The sequence below is a fragment of the Cervus elaphus genome, chromosome 19, assembly GCF_910594005.1.
Source record: "Cervus elaphus chromosome 19, mCerEla1.1, whole genome shotgun sequence".
Lineage (NCBI taxonomy): Eukaryota > Metazoa > Chordata > Mammalia > Artiodactyla > Cervidae > Cervus > Cervus elaphus.
In genome coordinates, this window is record NC_057833.1 from 20,311,541 (window position 1) to 20,332,193 (window position 20,653).

Sequence of the window (20,653 nt, forward strand, 5' to 3'; positions counted from 1 at the left end):
AAATCATGTTATCGCTTGTCCAGGAGTTTCTAGAGGCACACTGTACTAACTCTAGAATTGGGAATATGGTTGTGATTCTTCTAGAATGTCTGTTACTCTCTCAATTCCACAGTGAGAACTAGGCTCATGCCTTTAACAACTATTTTAAGCTTGATCTCCAAGATGAGAGAACACACTGAAGTTGCTTCAGGCAAAGGTTCTAATCTTATTTAGTTTTTTATTTCCTCATTAGACTAATGACGAATGAATTAGGAACTTTTCTAAATGTATGGTTATGGGAAGCAAATAAAGGCAGAAGGGGGTCTGCTCTGCCCCAAAGGACCCTCATGTTTAATTTCAATGTTATATTGGAAGTCAAATGACAAAGTCAATGGTTCATTCCTTATTTCAAATTCTGGCCAGAAACGCACCAATGACAACTAATTATCATCTTAATTTTTACTTCAAAATTCTTAATTATAAAAAGTAATAGAATATTATAAAGTCTCCTTCTGAGCTAGTTAATGAAAGATTCAAGCCATGACTGAATACACAGAATACACAGAAGTGGGCCTACTTTCCTAATGAGAATAGGATAACATCTCCTACCATTTCATCTGAGGAAAAAAATAAAATAAGAGTTTTATAAATTGCACCCAGAGAAACAATTTCCTTTTTCATCCAAAGGGAAAGGAAGATGTCTTAGAGCAAAGGAGGAGAAGAAAAGCCGAGAAACTTTAAACCGGAGCAGACACGCTGAAAAGAAAAATAGCAGCTCTTCCTATCTGAACAGATGAAGAGGAAATCCCCATTTTAACTACAGATACTAAAATTCAGCCTCAGGGTAAGACACCACAAGGGCTTTTGACACAAATGATAGATTCAAGGGTGACTCACTGTTGTCTCTCTTGGGGATTGTGGTGGAAGAAGTGCTCAGAGAACAATAACAATACTGAGGACTCACATTCTTCAAGTTATTTCTTTTGAAAAATTATACTCTGATAGTATGATTGGCTTTCCTGATTACTTTGTGTTCACTTATGTAAATCACTTTTTATAAACGGCATTTGTATGCTAAAAGACATAGAAATGCTGATAGATCTCTTTATCATCCTTTTCTACCCTGTAAGTAGATGATGTGTGAATGCCAGCACAATTTATTGATGCCATGAAAAAAGTATCAAAGATAGATTTACACTAAGCAACCATCAAGTCTATATGGGGTCTACCCAGAATCTCAGAATTTAGAATCTTAGAATACTATCCAGATTAAAAAGAGTTTGAATCCTGAGATATGACTATGCTGTGGTGATGGCATAAAGGTTATGCCAACCTGTAGGGATGTTTCTCTGGTAAGTCAACAAATGCCTTAAGGAGAAACTGTCTGAAGACATTGCAAAGTGATATCCATAAAACTATCCTCCTTTCATCTTCTGTCCCTTTTGAAACTCTTGGTATTATAAAATTATGTGAAACCTTGAATACAAACCAACCCCAGGGACCACTACCACTCAGGACTAGCAAACAGTTGAAATGTCGTTTTTGGTTTTTTGTTTTTTTTTTAGTCTATCACAACAATCCTCCATACTGACTGTGTTTGTACTAGTCAGGGAAACACAGTTTGTACTTCTCCAGAGGAACAGAACCAGTTGTGATGGCTAGCAAATTCAAAATCTACAGGGCAGACAGCTAGGCTTGGGACCAGGGAAGGGTTGATGTTTTAGCTTCACCTGAAGGCAGTCTGAAGACAGAATTCTCTCTTCCTTAGAGGACCTCAGTCTACTATGGACAGTAATCTGCTTTACTCAAAGTCTGTTGATTTAAATGTTAATCTCACCTGAAAAATACCTTTATAGAAAGATCTAAAATAAAGTGACCAATATCTGAGTACTTTAGCCTGGCCAAGTTGCTACATAAAATGAACTATCACACTGGCCCTCCCAAAATAAGATAATTAGGGGATATTTTCAGTGTTTTACCATAACAGAGAATGGCAAGTATCATGTTCATTTTATTTCAGGTCCTCTTTTTCTTTTCTAGCAGCAACTTTTGATGCTACCAAAACACCTGTAAATGTCAAAAACCCTAACAAGAAAAAAAAAAATGAAACAAAGTAAAAAATGGATTCCAGTCTCAGCGATACTGCCAAGTATAACTAGGCCATCAAATGTACATTGGTGATATAATTATTTAAAATATAATTTAACAATTAAATATAACTTTAAAGATAAGCATGTACTAACATATAATATTGTACATCAACTATACTTCAATAAAAATAAATTAATTTTAAAAAGATAATCATGTACTACCTTCTGATAAGTTCTTAGAGACACAGTTATAACTTATTTTTAAAATTTCATTGAATGTTTCTAATATAATGTGCAATTTGGAAGAAAAAGCCCTTAAACTTATAATATCACTAATTTTTATTAGTCTGTAAACCTTGAAATATTAGAGACAATAATCAAAACTCTCTATCACCCGGACAGGTAATCACTTGATAACTTTTTTCAGGTTTGCTTTACTCTGGGTACAAAATGGAAAAAGTAATGAATGATTACTAGGTACTCTTTGACCACGGGAGTGTAATGACATGTTGCTTGTCAAGAAAATCTTCTTCCTCTTCGTCCGTACTGCTTTCAGAAACTGTCAGCAAAGACTGGATTCCAGTATCCTTTTCAGAAGAGCTGAAAATGCATTAAAATGTCAATACACAATATACAGAACCAGGTTTCAACTCTTCATTTATCTTCTGATCAATACTACACACACTGAAGTTATTGGAGGCAGGGAGACATGAGGGGGCTATTTCCATGGGCTGAGACCATAATTCTCAATGTGCCCAATAAACCAAGCCTCCGTGATTCTCATCATTCTCCCTCTCAAGAGATAAAGCCACAGTGGAACCAAGGAGAGAAGATTTTATGGTCTCTGGTTGCATCTTTCATTGATGATACTTTAGAAGGTACTTCAGAAACTTGCAGAGCCTCCAGGTTCTTGTTAAGAACATTCATCATTACGTTGGTGGTTTAACAGAATCCCAATGCATAGGCTGCCAGATAAATCACTTCTTTTGTGTACAGTAAATTAGGACCATGTGAATAGCCAGTCTAGATATGCCAAAGCCAAAATTAATGACAGCAATTATGTAGTTCTTTTATTTTCTTGCATCTTATGGTGAAAAGGAACTCATGGAAACTCTAGTGTGTTGCTGTCTGAGGCTTGGAGTCAGAAGTAGTATGGGGGCACAGAGAGGAGTCCGCATACTTCAGATATTTTGGTCCAAGTTATTAAAAATTTCAACCCATGTACACTACTAAATAATATAAAATATTTCACCCTGTGATGGATAGAACTCTTCTTTGGAATTTATGCCCCAAACAGGCTAAACCAGCATTTCGTAAACTCTTGTCTGTGGTCCAGTTCAGATCTTAAATGTGATTAAAAACAAAAACAAAAGAACTTTTCACTGGCCTAAACAGAGAAAAGAAGGACAAGGTAATAACTTTTTCATGAAATTTTTAATTTTAAAGAACTGTGCTTTATTCTATTAATATAATTCCCTTATATTTAGTCCTAAATATCCTTCATTTTATGAAGTTGGTTTAGTTACTTTGGTTATCTTTAGGGAAAAAACTAGCAACTTTACACTGATCCCTTTTTAAAAAAAAATTTAAGTGGTGTTAGAAATGGAAAACTCCTTGAACCACAGATAAATGATTTTCTCCTTCAGAAAGACAGAATATGAACTCTTGATTCCTTTTTACTACAATATTAGACTTCAACAAATCAAAGGAATTTACAATTCAAGGGGATTTTATTTTACTTTTTTCTCAGTCTGTTTAGAAGAATCACATTTCCTTTTTCAGGGAATTCTGTATGACCATAACACCTTGACATGATAGACTACTTTTCTGAAGATTTATTAGTTTTACCAATGTTCCTTATAAACTGATCACCATCTCTAAATGCTCTTATCCTGTGTAAGGGAAGAATGAAGTCATATAGATTAAAATGATATCATTAACAATCTAGACTTGATTTCAAGAAGGAGACTTCTCAATACTCTATTCTAAAAACTTTATTCACGTTGACTAAGAGTCTATGAATACAAAGTATTGAAATTCAGTAACTTAATGAAGACAAGTAAGGCAACTGTTTTTCAATATAAGAAGAAATGCTGAAGGATTATTAAATTCCAAATGTCTTTTCATTTTCCTGACACATATCGTGCAGCAGAGAATTATCTCTTCACACTAAAGCAACAACTTCATAAGCCTTTCACTAAATCCTGATAAAAGCTTAGCAAAGCACCTCAACATTTTATAAAGAATAGCTATATAAATACACACATGAGGACAATCTTTATTTATGTAGTAAAGGTAACTAGTTGGGGGTTGTCAAAAATTTTACGATGCACTCTTTGTACATATAAGCAGCATATTTAACCTACCTCTGTTCCTCCAATCCACAGAGACCCCTCACACCTGAGGCCTTAAGGAAATCTAGGGTGGTCTGACTTGTATTCAGCAAATGGTTGTTGAAGGCTGGTAACTCTTCTGAGGTTAGGCTGTAAAGTTTTTCTGAAGGATCTGAAATATTTTATTTCATGCATTGTCAACACATAAATTCAAGAAACAAATACAGAGCATATGGTGCCGAAAGCTTACTCAGTAAACTTTAAGCAGTACAAGGATAGGGGCTTCACAGGTAGCTCAGTGGTAAAGAATTTGCCTGCAATGCAGGAGATGCAAGAGACTGGGGTTCAATCCCTGTAGTAGGAAATGACAACACACTCCAGTATTCTTGCCTGGAAAATTCCATGGACAGAGGAGCCTGGTGGGCTACAGTACATGTGGTCCCAAAGAGTTGGATACGACTTAGCAACTAAACAGCAGTCTGACTTATTTTGCCTAGCCACACTGATTTTTAACATACACTAAACTTAAGTGCCAAATGCTCTGAAATTTTACAAAGTTCCAAGGAAATACAAGCAATCTTTTTTAAACTTACGATATTGTGCAACTCCTCAACTTGCCTGAATGTTAAACACTTTATTATATCTTTTTGTCTTCTAAGAAATAAAAGGTTTGCCCCCACACAATCTGAGGCAAAGGTTAGTTTTGGAAAAGCTACTCTTTCTTTTAGACTGGCTTGCTTTATTTGGGTAGATAATAACCATGTGTATGTGAAAGGGGAAAAGCCTTAAATCATCTTCTTTTTCCTGAAGTTGGCCTGTGATTCAGCCTGCTGCTGCTGCTGCTGCTAAGTCCCTTAGTCGTGTCCAACTCTGTGCGACCCCATAGACGGCAGCCCACCAGGCTCCCCCGTCCCTGGGATTCTCCAGGCAAGAACACAGGAGTGGGTTGCCATTTCCTTCTCCAATGCATGAAAGTGAAAAGTGAAAGGGAAGACGCTCAGTCGTGTCTGACTCTTAGTGACCCCATGGACCGCAGCCTACCAGGCTCCTCCATCCATGGGATTTTCCAGGCAAGAGTACTAGAGCGGGGTGCCATTGCCTTCTCCTGATTCAGTCTGAGTAAGGACAAATAGTGCAAGTTCAATATCAAAAGTGTAAGCAATACCTTCTTACATGAACTACCAAAATATCAAGTATAGAAGTAAATATGATTACTATGTAATTAGACATAATGTTGTCAGAGCCATCTAACTCCCACAAGAGGTTATGCTATGTATGGTGACTTTTAAAACTATTAAAATTACTGGCTGCTATTCCTGGGCTTACCCAGATAGTGCAAGTGGTGAAGAACCTGCCTGCCAATGCAGGAGATGTAAGAGAGGGGAGTTCGACCCCAGGGTGGGGAAGATCTCCTAGAGGAGGGCATGGCAACCCATTCCAGTATTCTTGCCTGGAGAAACCTTTGGACAGAAGAGTCTGGCGGGCTACCGTCCGCAGGGTCTCAAAGAGTAGGACATGATTGAAGCAACTTAGCATGCATTCCTCCCTTCACTTTAATGAAAGTGACAGGATCAGAAGGACGAAGCACCAGACTGCATGTATTAAACCCCTGACTGAAGATAGTTGGGGGTGGGTAGTATTAACTTGAAGTTTGTGAGCAAGCAGAGATTCCCCTACAAAAATGAACTTAGAATATCCCTCCTGCAAGATAACTAAGATCATGGCATGATCCCATCACTTCATGGCAAATAGATAGGGAAACAGTGGGAACAGTGACAGACTTTATTTTCTTGGGCTCCAAAATCACTGCAGATGGTGGCTACAGCCATGAAATAAAAAGACGCTTACTCCTTGGAAGAAAAGTTACGACCAACCTAGACAACATATTAAAAAGCAGAGACCTTACTTTGCCAAAAACGGCCCATCTAGTCAAAGCTATGGTTTTTCCTGTAGTCATGTATGGATGCGAGAGTTGGACTATAAAGAAAGCTGAGCACCGAAGATTTGTTGCTTTTGAACTGTGGTGTTGGAGAAGACTCTTGAGAGTCCCTTGGACTGCAAGGAGATCCAACCAGTCAATCCTAAATGAAATCAGTCCTGAATATTCACTGGAAGGACTGATGCTGAAGCTGAAACTCCAATACTTTGGCCACCTGATGCGAAGAGTTGACTCATTTGAAAAGACCCTGATGCTGGGAAAGACTGAAGGCAGGAGGAGAAGGGGACCACATAGGATGAGATGGTTGGATGGCATCACCAACTCAATGGACATGAGTTTGAGTAAACCCTGGGAGTTGGCTATGAACAGAGAGGCCTGGCATGCTGCAGTCTGTGGAGTCTCAAAGAGTCGGACACGACTGAGCGACTGAACTGAAGATAGACATCAATACATTTACAACTGTAAGTGCCCTTAGAAGTTCAGAGCATTCACAATGACAATATGTGGAGAAATCCGGCAGGCTGAGGGTTAAAGCTTCTGCTCCCATTACCCCAAAGCAAGCAAGACAGCTTTCATTGGTCTCATTTATGTTTGGGAATTCTCTATAAAATTACTTCTGAGAAAAACAAGATTCCTTAGTGAAAATTTTTGTCCCATCCCCACTTATTGGAGATTAGGAAATTGAGGGCCCACTAGGGACTGATAACTTGTTCACACAACTACAAGTAGAAGAACTGGAACTCAACGTAAGCTCTTTCAGCTCACCACAATCATAAATCACTATGTTCCAGAATCTAATTATTTAGCATTGGGCTATTATCTTCTCTACAAGGAGGTGTCCCCCCCTCTCCACAAGGTGAAAGAAAACAGGTATACAAGGTCCCTTTACATACCCCATGAAAGAGAATGTTACCCATGGGAAAGTAGTCAGCTCAGGATTTGGAATTGGTAGAACCACAGTGCTAACCCAATGGTGATGCTTAGATCTAAGGAATCCCACCAGGAGAGGTTAGTCTTTCAAGTCTCTCTGTTAGTCTTTCAAGTCCTAACTGAATGAATACTGAGTTAATTCAAATTGTACAAACAGAATGGGACTATTTTTGCATAATCATTCAGTCTCAAAATTTTATTTCAGAATTAATAGGAGTAGTTATTTAATTTCGGTTAACAGGAGCAGAGGTGACATCACTTGACTTTCAAGGCAGAAAAAAATAAAACTTTAACAAAAACCCTACTGTTAAAACCTAAAAGGTCAACCATACAAAAACCGAAGTGTTCTGATTTTTCTCATATGGGACCAGGGAAGATTGCATTAATATTTCCATTGGAGATTTTACTTTATAACCTTCAAATCAGCTGATTGTTGAGAGTGGATTGAAGTTAAACCTTTCCTCTCCCTGGAATAAATGGGATATGTGTATGTTCTTTGATCACTGAAGAATCTCTTAAATGCAATAATAAAGAATGGCAAAGAGGGAAAATCGACTATATACAAAGTTCCACAGTATATTTCTAAAACTCAGGTCACTTAAAACACATACATAAAACTTTATTCTACAGGGAAATAAACACATATGAATAAATAAATGAAGTAAAGAGGAAAGGAAGGACCAAATGACAGGTTAACCCCTTTCAAGGAACAGAAACAAAGCATATAGGCAATTTCCCAGTAAATAATTCACCACCACCAACAAAAACAAACACCACTTCTAAAGGACTAGATACACATACAAAAGACATCCCGATATTCGGGAGATATGACCATCAGGACCCTCCCGCAGTAACCTGCGAGCCCACCCAGCCCAACCCACCAGCCTGTTTCCCCTCCTCCGCTGTCTTGCCTCATTTATCCTTCAACCCGTCTTTCCTTTGCCTTCACTCTGCCCAACACCTTCTCCCTCTCAAGTGATCACAATAGTGATCTGAAGGAAGGATCTCAAATTATTTAAGTGGCACACGGTTCTGGTGATCGGACAGAGGCACGTGGGGCAGGCCTGCCTGGGTTTGTGCGTGGGTGCCCCTGGGCACCCAGGGGAGGCAGTCACTGCACCATCCAGAGTCTCAGTTTCTGCAGCCACACAGGGGAGACCAAAAGTAGCACCACTTCCTCACCCATCTACCAACAGGATAGCGATGAAGATCAAATGGAGCAACAGCTCATATAAGAACAAACAGTGATTATTACGACTTATTGAATGGCTTCATATTCCTACATCAGAATTTTTTAATATGTTGACTTTCACTTTTATGTGTCACTCAACTTTTTTTCCTGAAATTCCAAGATACTTTATAGCAAAAAAAAAAAAAATGCCATTCTAATTCAATTTCACCTGACTGTCTTTACAAGGGTTATCAAGTTAATTAGATAACTATAATCCTGATTAGCCATTTTACAGTTTAATATCTTACTTGATGGTCAGCCTTCTAATTACTCAGGAAACCACTGCCTCACTATTTGACTTCATACTGTAGTTAGTAAGGCTACATCTGCTAGTATCAGGTAGATTTTTATTCTTTCTTATTTAAGAAAAAGTTCTCTGTCTTTAATTACTCAGCTGAGTACCTGTGGACTCGTACAAGCATAGGATTGCCAAAGGAATTTAAGGACCACAAAAACTCAAACAACAAGTCAGAATGAGTTTAAAACAAATGAGACTTTTCTTTTTGTCCGCATGGTGTGGCATGTGGGATTTCAGTTCCCTGAGCTGTGCCCCCTGCACTGGGAATGCAGTCTTAGCCACTGAACCACCAGAGAAGGCCCAAAACAATAATTTTTAACCACTGAAGAGGTGAATGCTTTACTGTATTTGATTACTGATATTTTCTCATAATGCAAATCTTCTGATATTTCCAAATTATGCCTTGGTAATGGCTCAGTGGTAAATAATCTACCTGCAGTGCAGAAGACACAGGAGACACGGGCTTGATACCTGGGTCTGGAAGGTCCCCCGGAAGAGGAAATGGCAACCACTCCAGTGCTCTTGCCTGGAGAATACCATGGACAGAGGAGCCTGGTAGATTACAGTCCAAAGGGTCACAAAGGGTCAGACATGACTGAGAGACTACAGCATAAGCAGAATTTAGTGTTATTTACAAAGGTACTTGTGGAGGAATAATTATACGGCATGAACTAGAGCTAACCATAATTCTCAAAGTGGCCCAGAAGAAAACATGGTTCTAGAATAGAAACAGATTTTATGTTTTTGACTAAAAGTTGGACATGCCAAGAGCACCTTAGCTTACTGTATGTCAAAAGCACTGTTCACTGGTTTCTTATATAATTTAACAGTGTTTTCAGGACAGACTATGTGCTAAGCACTTCAATGTTAAAGTGCATGTGTGTGTGTATGTGCAAAATTTTTATAAAATTAGTATTTAATATATACTCAAATACAATCACTGAACAATTTATGATAGGATCTATTATCATACTCATCTTTCATACATGGAAACTGATACAGAGAGAGATTAAGAAAGTATAATAATTTGTCCGTTGTCACAAAGCTGGGAATTTGTAGCTCCACATTGCAGAGCCAAACCCCTGGCCCTAGAGCCTGGCTCTCAACCACCCTGCTTTGCTGGCTCCTTGTTTCCTGATTCAGCCTGCACACACACACACACACACACACACACACGCGCACACACACACACACACACACACACACATATCCTCATCTCCCACTGGCCCCATCTCCTTCTGAAATGACTCTATTGTCAGCCTCAGCAATTGGAGTCGAAGGAGAAACACTACTCAATGTAATTATTTCCTGTCTTCTCTTGCCCAGACTCTTTGGCAGGGCTCTTTTCCTAGAACTTGGAGGAAGTGGAGGTATCCTAGAGCTGACATAAAATCAGTCATAAGGTATGTTGCTTACAAAAAAGGCAGCTTTCATGGAAATGCACACCCATTTACATTTGTATGAGGACAGTTGTGTAGCTGTATCTGTGTGAGACCAGACTTCATTGAGAGTTTGTTTCAGAACTCACCACGAGTGAGTGTGGATGGAATTTCTCTACCCGCTGATGCTGAACAGAATATAAAAGTCTGTGCAGAATCAATGAATTTTCCAGAATAAAGCCTGATTGCACCACCGCAGCTGTCGCCTCCCTGACTGTTGGGACGATTTGGCTGATGTGCACTCCTCCTCTTTCCTCAGCTCCAGGTGAATTTCTCCAAAGCTGTGCATTCATCCAAGGCCAATCTTCCCAAAGAGAAAGACAGCCATTCCCCAGTGGACTGGGTGTAAGTGATTACATTCTGCTCCTGGCCCATCAGAAAGCTCTGGTAGTTCACAGGCTATGTAGTGTGTACTTGTTTTTAATGTACGAAAAGTTATGTATTCTGGTGAAAATACTGGTGTGGGTGTATGAGGAAATGAGTGACAGGGAAAAGGTGAAGCACATAAGCACAAACCTGATAAACAAAATAAAAAAGCTGAGAGGTTAGAGACAAACAACCCAAAACTACTGTTCGTAAAGTATCTCATTTGTAAATAATGAAATTGATCAATTTACCAAATCAGACAACCTTCATCTTCTGATTAAAAATTGCATTACTATCCTTTTGATCTAGTTCAGATCTGATATGCTTCATTTTAGAACTAATTTTTTAAAGGTATTTTTATGTGACCCATTTTTTTTAAAGTCTGTATTAAATTTGTTACAATATCATTTCTGGTTTTGTTTTGTTTTTTGGCCACTAGGCATGTGGGATCTTAGCTCCCCAACCAGGATTGAGCCCTCTACCCTCTGCATTGGAAGGCAAAGTCTTAACCACTGAACCTCCAGGGAAGTCCCTAGAAATGACATTTGACATGAGAATTACCTCCAAGCATATTTATATTTGATTTTTAGTAATGTGGGATAAGGCAAGTGCATGATAGGTAAAGGTGAATCACAATTTCTTCTTCTCCAATCCCTAATGAAATGAATAGGAAAGGGAAAAAAATAAAAAATAAAATAAAATCATAAGTGGAACGAAAGGAAGAGATACAAATTCACATAATAAACCTTGACAAGTCAGGGACAACAAAGGAATAAACAGAAGATTCATTAAGGTCCAGCTGGGGGCCTACTGCTGTCCACACCCTTTCTCCTGCCCACTCAGTATGCACACAAACTAGTAATAGGAAAAGGAGAGTCATCTAAGGTGCTCACAAGTCTTCCCAGTATCATAAGAAATTGGGGAAAAAAAGTGGGTAAGGGGAAAGCAAGGAGAAAATGTTGAAAATATTTTTAAGCCCTGAACATCCACCATAATATCTTAGCAGAGGCAAGACAATCGCATACCCGCAGGTGGCCCAACAGAGACAAAACACATTTGAAATCAGGTCCAATGAAGTTTGGCATTCAATAAAATCCAGAAAAAGACAAGAGAGCCCAGATCCTCCAGTAAAGGAAGCTGAACTCCTCAGTCCTTCATCTACACTCCCCTGTGCCTTTGAGCCAGCGGGATACAGAAAAGAGTCAATGGCCAACTCACAAACAGCAGCTCCATAGAGAAGACGGACACGTCCAACCCAAGTAGAGAAGAGAGAGTAGATTTTAGGGAGAGTGAAGTCTCACTATATCAGAAAAGACAGAAGATACGAGCAAAGCCACTCACAACACATGTGAACAAGTAAGACACAAGGAAATGACAGCAAACAAACTGGAATCCAAGAATTCACACAAAAAATGATTAAGTGAAAGAGCAATCTGGTAGATAACAGATCAAGACCCTAAGAAAATTCTCTCATAAATCCTTTGGTTACAGAATAAATAATAAGAATGACATTTCTAAAAAGAATAAAACTAATTTAAAAGATCAAATAGCAACATGTCAGACATCAAAAAGGAAAAGCAAACTTGTTCCTGGATTGGACCTTGCACCAGAAAAAAAACATGCTATAATGAACATCACTGAGACAATTTTAAAAAATTAAATATGTACTGAAGGTTTGAGAATTACAATGTATTGATGTTTAATTTCTTGATTTTGATCACTATACTATGGTTACACAAGAAAAAGCTGTTGCTTGTAGGAAATACACTAAAATATATTTTTGGAAAAGGGTCATGATTCTTGTAACATTCCCTCAAATGGTTCAGAAAAAGAGTTGTATTTGTGTGTGTGTGTGTGTGTGTGTGTGTGCGCGCGCGCGTGCACATATGTGCAAACGAGGTAAAAGACAAACAGGTCATGAAATGGGTGAAGTGTATATGGAAGTTCCTTGTACTATTCTTACATTCTTGCAATTCTCTAAGTTTAAATTACATCAAAGTAAAAATTACCCAAAAAAAGAATACCTGTAGAGAGCTAATTTATTGGGTCAGTCCATAAAGAATGGACTATAACTAGCTGAAAGTTGAAATGATGATACAAGAGACAAACGAGATAATCACAGTAAATAAAAAGCAAAATAAAAACAGCTTAAAGCAATTGAAGAAACATAAACATTGTAAAAAGATCCAACATAAACAAAACAGGTTTCTCGGCAGCAAAAACCCAAATGGAACAGAAAAGCAATTCAAATATATGACAGAAGAAAATTTCTCTGAGAACAGAGAGCAACTTCTGTGCTTTAAGAAATGCTGAATTACTGATATTGAAATACAATCCTGGTCTAATAACTGAATTTCAAATATTAAGAAAAAAAATTCTTCAAACATCCAATCAAGAAAGAAGCATGTCACATGCAAAAGAGAGTGAAGTAAAAAATGAGAAACTTCGAACTACTTCACAGCAGGATTCAGATCCAGGAAAGGATGAATCAGTGCGTACAAGGTTTAAGAGAAAAATGACCCAAGGAAATTTTGTTGTTGTTTAATAGCTAAGTCGTGTTCAACTCTTTCGAGACCCCATGGACTTGTAGCCTGCCAGGCTCCTCTGTCCTTGGGATTTCCCAGGCAAGAAACTGGAGTGGGTTGCCACTTCCTTCTCCAAGGGATCTTCCTGACCCTAGGATCAAACCCATGTCTCTTGACTGGTAGGCAGATTCTTTACCACTGAGCCACCCGGGAAGCCCAGATGCAAGGAGAATACCCACAGTCAATTTGCCATTCAAATACAAAGGTAGCAGGCATTCTCCAACATGACAGGATTCAGGTAATAGAGCTACCACAAGCTCTACCAATGGGAAAGAATTTGACAATTAAATTCAACCAAACAAAAGTTAAATGGAGAAACTGTGCCAAAGTACTAACTAGCACATTATCCAGTGACAGAAGACAGTGGAGAAATGCCTACTAAGTGCAGAGGAAAAAAATTGCTAAATTAATCTGACTTGCCAATGGACTCTAAAGATAAAACAGACATTTTCAAGAATGCCACAATCAAAACTTCTAGAAATGAATGAAAATAAAAGGCTCAAAATTGGGAAGTCTTAGTAAAAATGCAGAATCTTGCATCCCACCCCAGACATACACCTGCATTATAACAACACCCCTGGGGGATTTATGTACACATTGAAAAGTGAGAAATACTGCTTCAAAAGATCAGATGGAATAGCTCTTGTCTCTAAGAATACTAGGCAGTGGCTCTTATAAGAGATTAGTCACTCAGTGAGCTTGTAGGAAGGAGAAAAAAAAAAATTTTTTTTCTGTCCACATGAAGGACCTTAGCCACCACTTAACTGTGAATTATATGAACTAAGGGGATAATCTCCGATTTGGCTGGGCACACACAAGTTCTATTACATTTTCAGGGTGACATCAGAGGATAGTCAAGAAAATAGACACAAAGGTTGATGGTTTAAAGAGGAAAAGGGAAAAGTTTGTTTGCTTGGAGCATGATATGGAGAATCAGGCAGAAGGCAGAGTTAATACTGTTTATGGTGAAAAAAATAGCATTACCTGCAAGATTTCTCAGCTCATTTAATTCTTTTTCCAAACTGTCTAAGGTCTGCTGATCATCAGTGTCATCTAAGAAAGGCTCATCATGGTCAGTACCATCAATATATTCAATTTCTGAAATTTCAGAAGCAGCTTTAGAGAGTGACTGAGCAACTGCACTTCTTGACCGGGGATGAGAAGAAGAAAAGCAACTGGAACTTCTTTTCAAAGAGTTGGAAAGTGGTAAATTTGCTGTTGAAGGTCTCTGTGATATCTGGCCTAAAATAAAAAATAAATTAATCAACCATTTTAAAAATTCTGAATGAATGCTTTAAAAGATACAGAATACTAGCCTCCTGAACTCAGTTAAATTCATGCAACAGAATTTATGAGAAAATGAACTTTAGATTATCATGTATTTTGCTTTACCTCCTTTTGTGAATCCTAAATTACCTTTTTTGTGTTATAAAGAACACTTTGGGTTATTCTTCCCTAATTTTGTCTACTTTCGAGAAGTAGAGAAAGGCAAGTTAATTTCAATATTAACTAAAACAAAAGTCTGTAAGTGCAGTCAATTCCAGAACAATTCAACATACCAATCTTATCATCTACTCCATGGCCAACCATTGTACTATGTTTCTTAAATTCTAGGACAATACTGCACTGTGCCTTGTAAGAGAAAAAACCCCACAGGATAAACATGGTACCACTTCCTAATGATCCAATTTTATTTGATGATGTGTATATTCATCTATTAAAACAGATATGGAGACAAAATAGACCAGTATGCAAAACCTTTTGGAAAAACAAAGGATTTAAAGAAAACTGAGAGTACATTTCTAATTTTCCTAAATATTAGTTCACTCTCAGCTGCTTTATAGGGCACTTCAGTGGAAAAATTACAGAAGCAGAGATCTGAGTCAGATTAGTACTTTGTTCCACGAGGGCAGTCACCATTTTGTCTTGATTTATTTCAAAGGTCGACTTAGTTGGTTTCTTCAATATGTGTGGTTCTTTCATGGTAGGAAAAAAAAAATCCCTTCAAAATTTATACTAACAAAACATAACTATATATATATCATTTGGTATTGCTCACAAGACTCTTTAATAAAGGCCAAGGGAATATTCAAGGCACAAATTTAGATATTCATAGCACAGGTATAGTGTTAATATAGTGAATCATTATTTTGATTTAGATAAATACATGTATATTAAACATAAATAATTTATAAGATAATCTTGCATTCCCTTAATACAAATTGCCTTTGTGTAAAATGTTGGATTCTTTAAAGAAGTGTTATGGCCATTATCATGAAAATTATGATTTGACTGAATATATGTCATACATCATGCCCACCCTACTGACTCAAAGAAAAATGTAAAATTCAGAAGAGTGGCTACAGGCAATTGTTTTGTAATAAACAGTCAATGATTATTGAGTTTGTCTTTTCTTTTTTAAGATCTACTTTGAAGGTAGCTAGTACCCTAAGAAGAATCAACATTCAGAAAACTAAGATCATGGTATCTGGTACCATCACTTCATGGGAAATAGATGGGGAGACAGTGGAAACAGTGTCAGAATTTATTTTCTGGGGCTCCAAAATCACTGAAGATGGTGATTGCTGCTGCTGCTGCTGAGTCACTTCAGTCGTGTCCGACTCTGTGCGACCCCATAGATTGCAACCCACCAGGTTCCCCTGTCCCTGGGATTCTCCAGGCAAGAATACTGGAGTGGGTTGCCATTTCCTTCCCCAATGCATGAAAGTGAAAATTGAAAGTGAAGTCGCTCAGTCGTGTCCGACTCTTAGTAACCCCATGGACTGCATGCAGCCTACCAGGCTCCTCCGTCCATGGGATTTTCCAGGCAAGAGTACTGGAGTGGGTTGCTATTGCCTTCTCCGATGGTGATTGCAGCCATGAAATTAAAAGACACTTACTCCTTGGAAGGAAAGTTATGACCAACCTAGAGAGCATATTAAAAAGCAAAGACAATACTTTGCCAACAAAGGTCTGTCTGGTCAAGGCTATGGTTTTTCCAGTGGTCATGTATGGATGTGAGAGTTGGACTGTGAGGAAAGCTGAGCACCAAAAAATTGATGCTTTTGAACTATGGTGTTGGAGAAGACTCTTGAGCGTCCCTTGGACTGCAAGGAGATCAAACCAGTCCATCCTAAAAGAGGTCAGTCCTGGGTGTTCATTGGAAGGACTGATGCTGAAGCTGAAACTCCAATACTTTAGCCACCTCATGTGAAGAGTTGACTCATTGGAAAAGACCCTGATGCTGGGAGGGATTGGGGGCAGGAGGAGAAGGGGACGACAGAGGATGAGATGGCTGGATGGCATCACCGACTCGATGGATATGAGTTTGAGTAAACTCCGGGAGTTGGTGATGGACAGGGAGGCCTCGCGTGCTGCGATTCATGGGGTTGCAAAGAGTCAGACATGACTGAGCGACTGAACTGAACTGAAGAAGAATCTTAATGCAGTATGTAATTATTTAAGCAATTAAAACTGACTAAGGTAAGTCCCAAAGGGTACCAATTTTAATAAACATCTCAGAAATCAATTTTGAAAACAATTTTTGTTGGAATGAAATTGTAAATAAATTAAAAGTCTGACCTTTTTGTATCTGTTTGCACTCAGAGATAATTCTAAAGAAAAACAACTGACAAAAATGTGCCTATGATTGGGTCATTTATTTTTCTGGAATTGAGCTGCAGGAGTTGCTTGTATATTTTTGAGATTAATCCTTTGTCTGTTTCTTCATTTGCTATTATTTTCTCCCAATCTGAGGGCTGTCTTTTCACCTTACTTATAGTTTCCTTTGTAGTGCAAAAGCTTTTAAGTTTCATTAGGTCCCATTTGTTTAGTTTTGCTTTTATTTCCAATATTCTGGGAGGTGGGTCGTAGAGGATCTTGCTGTGATTTATGTCGGAGAGTGTTTTGCCTATGTTCTCCTCTAGGAGTTTTATAGTTTCTGGTCTTACATTTAGATCTTTAATCCATTTTGAGTTTATTTTTGTGTATGGTGTTAGAAAGTGTTCTAGTTTCATTCTTTTACAAGTGGTTGACCAGTTATCCCAGCACCACTTGTTAAAGAGGTTGTCTTTTTTCCATTGTATATCCTTGCCTCCTTTGTCAAAGATAAGGTGTCCATAGGTCCGTGGATTTATCTCTGGGCTTTCTATTCTGTTCCATTGGTCTATATTTCTGTCTTTGTGCCAGTACCACACTGTCTTGATGACTGTGGCTTTGTAGTAGAGTCTGAAGTCAGGCAGGTTGATTCCTCCAGTTCCATTCTTCTTTCTCAAGATTACTTTGGCTATTCGAGGTTTTTTGTATTTCCATACAAATTGTGAAATTCTTTGGTCTAGTTCTGTGAAAAATACCGTTGGTAACTTGATAGGGATTGCATTGAATCTATAGATTGCTTTAGGTAGAATAGCCATTTTGACAATATTGATTCTTCCAATCCATGAACACGGTATGTTTCTCCATCTGTTTGTGTCCTCTTTGATTTCTTTCATCAGTGTTTGATAGTTTTCTATGTATAGGTCTTTTGTTTCTTTAGGTAGATATACTCCTAAGTATTTTATTCTTTTTGTTGCAATGGTGAATGGTATTGTTTCTTTAATTTCTCTTTCTGTTTTTTCATTGTTAGTATATAGGAATGCAAGGGATTTCTGTGTGTTAATTTTATATCCTGCAACTTTACTATATTCATTGATTAGCTCTAGTAATTTTCTGGTAGAGTCTTTAGGGTTTTCTATATAGAGGATCATGTCATCTGCAAACAGTGAGAGTTTCACTTCTTCTTTTCCTATTTGGATTCCTTTTACTTCTTTTTCTGCTCTGATTGCTGTGGCCAAAACTTCCAACACTATGTTGAATAGTAGTGGTGAGAGTGGGCACCCTTGTCTTGTTCCTGATTTCAGGGGAAATGCTTTCAATTTTTCACCATTGAGGGTGATGCTTGCTGTGGGTTTGTCATATATAGCTTTTATTATGTTGAGGTATGTTCCTTCTATTCCTGCTCTTTGGAGAGTTTTAATCATAAATGAGTGTTGAATTTTGTCAAAGGCTTTCTCTGCATCTATTGAGATAATCATATGGTTTTTATCTTTCAATTTGTTAATGTGGTGTATTACATTGATTGATTTGTGGATATTAAAGAATCCTTGCATTCCTGGGATAAAGCCCACTTGGTCATGGTGTATGATTTTTTTAATATGTTGTTGGATTCTGTTTGCTAGAATTTTGTTAAGGATTTTTGCATTTATGTTCATTAGTGATATTGGCCTGTAGTTTTCCTTTTTTGTGGCATCTTTGTCTGGTTTTGGAATTAGGGTGATGGTGGCCTCATAGAATGAGTTTGGAAGCTTACCTTCATCTGCAATTTTCTGGAAGAGTTTGAGTAAGATAGGTGTTAGCTCTTCTCTAAATTTTTGGTAGAATTCAGCTGTGAAGCCATCTGGTCCTGGGCTTTTGTTTGCTGGAAGATTTTTTATTACAGTTTCGATTTCCTTGCTTGTGATGGGTCTGTTAAGATCTTCTATTTCTTCCTGGTTCAGTTTTGGAATAAATGCTGGAGAGGGTGTGGAGAAAAGGGAACCCTCTTACACTGTTGGTGGGAATGCAAACTAGTACAGCCGCTATGGAAAACAGTGTGGAGATTTCTTAAAAAACTGGAAATAGAACTGCCATATGACCCAACAATACCACTTCTGGGCATACACACTGAGGAAACCAGATCTGAAAGAGACACATGCACCCCAATGTTCATCGCAGCACTGTTTATAATAGCCAGGACATGGAAGCAACCTAGATGCCCATCAGCAGATGAACGGATAAGGAAGCTTTGGTACATATACACCATGGAATATTACTCAGCCGTTAAAAAGAATTCATTTGAATCAGTCCTAATGAGATGGATGAAACTGGAACCCCTTATACAGAGTGAAGTAAGCCAGAAAGATAAAGAACATTACAGCATACTAACACATATATATGGAATTTAGAAAGATGGTAACGATAACCCTATATGTAAAACGGAAAAAGAGACACAGAAATACAGAACAGACTTTTGAACTCTGTGGGAGAATGTGAGGGTGGGATATTTCAAAAGAACAGCATGTATACTATTTATGGTGAAACAGATCACCAGCCCAGGTGGGATGCATGAGACAGGTGCTCGGGCCTGGTGCACTGGGAAGACCCAGAGGAATCGGGTGGAGGGGGAGGTGGGAGGGGGGATCGGGATGGGGAATACGTGTAAATCTATGGCTGATTCATATCAATGTATGACAAAAAAAAAAATAATAAATTTAAAAAAAAAATGTGCCTATGTTTTTTTAAAAAAGTTAAGTATCCCTAAGATTTATTTTAATGACTAGAAGTTGGAAATATTTTACCTGTAAGGAATCAATATTTTATTTAAAGACATCAAGAATAACAAATCTGCCACTTTCATAAGTGAACCAGCAGTAGAAACAGTAATGGTAGAAGTACAGGTCAGAGAGTATATAATTCAGCTATAAACAATAATACAATAATTCAGCTATAAAAATAGAAACTTCTAGATCTATGGAGAAAACCACACCTTCTATCTTACTGTGCTACATCTCAATCACAATTTAAAGGAATTTAGAACTCGTTAAAATAAAACACATGAAAGATGTTATTAAAAAAAACTGGACTTCTGCCAACACAGAGAAATATGAGATGAGAAAATTTTAACATAATGTATATGCCCTTCAGAAAATTCAGATTATGAACATTTGCTGAATTCTCATCACAACATCTGGCTGCCACAGTATTAGAGGTTAATTGATCCCAATTGAGAAGAAAAAGTACACAGGTGTAGGTCAGACATGCTTACCATACAGCAAAGAAAGAGACTATTTTTCTTACTGGAAGTATACTCAAAGTGCAATTTAATGTACATAAGCCATAGAAAGACAGAGTGATTTCAGTTTGGTCCTTGGTTTTATTTATTTTGTTCATTTAGATAAATATGTCATTCCCTTTAATGTTTCCTGTATAAGATTATTAATGTTATTGTTAGGGTTAAGATTAGAGACACGGTTAAGACAGGCACAAATGAAAAATGCCATGACTAAAGGGATCATCCTATATTTTAATTTGTAGATTATAAACATAATCTTTTGGAAGTAACCTTTTGGAAATAACTTACGCCATCACTGGCAATGTAAATAATATTTCCATAAATGTTTCAGGAGCACTTAGAAAATACATTTTCTAATGTATGAATTCTCAGTAATTTACACAGTGGAGCAAGAATATTAAAAGACAAATATGTTTTGTGACCTTTATCCAGGGGAAAATATACTGAGTCCTTTGGTCAGAATGTTATTTATTATTGAAACACTATGCAAAAAGCAGGTTACTCTGCTTATATTTCATCCAATTCTAATGTTTTATTTAGAACAGTAATAATTACCACTGTATTAAAGGCTATTCAGTGAGTGATTAATATTTTT

The 20,653-nt window shown here is 37.7% G+C and overlaps 1 protein-coding gene across 2 annotated transcripts in view; it reads right to left on the reverse strand.

Moving 5' to 3' along the window:
* Window positions 1-2,433: 2,433 nt before the first annotated feature.
* The window catches only part of ZBBX (zinc finger B-box domain containing), a 109,045-nt gene continuing 90,825 nt past the window's right edge, over window positions 2,434-20,653 (reverse strand). For both annotated transcript variants that reach the window (XM_043874638.1, XM_043874637.1), the window contains 3 exons: window positions 14,175-14,432; window positions 4,436-4,574; window positions 2,434-2,669 (listed from right to left, as the gene is read on the reverse strand). In XM_043874638.1, the coding sequence (XP_043730573.1) occupies window positions 2,543-2,669; window positions 4,436-4,574; window positions 14,175-14,432 (524 nt within the window). In that variant the 3' untranslated portion in view covers window positions 2,434-2,542. The remainder of the gene's footprint in view (window positions 2,670-4,435; window positions 4,575-14,174; window positions 14,433-20,653) is intronic.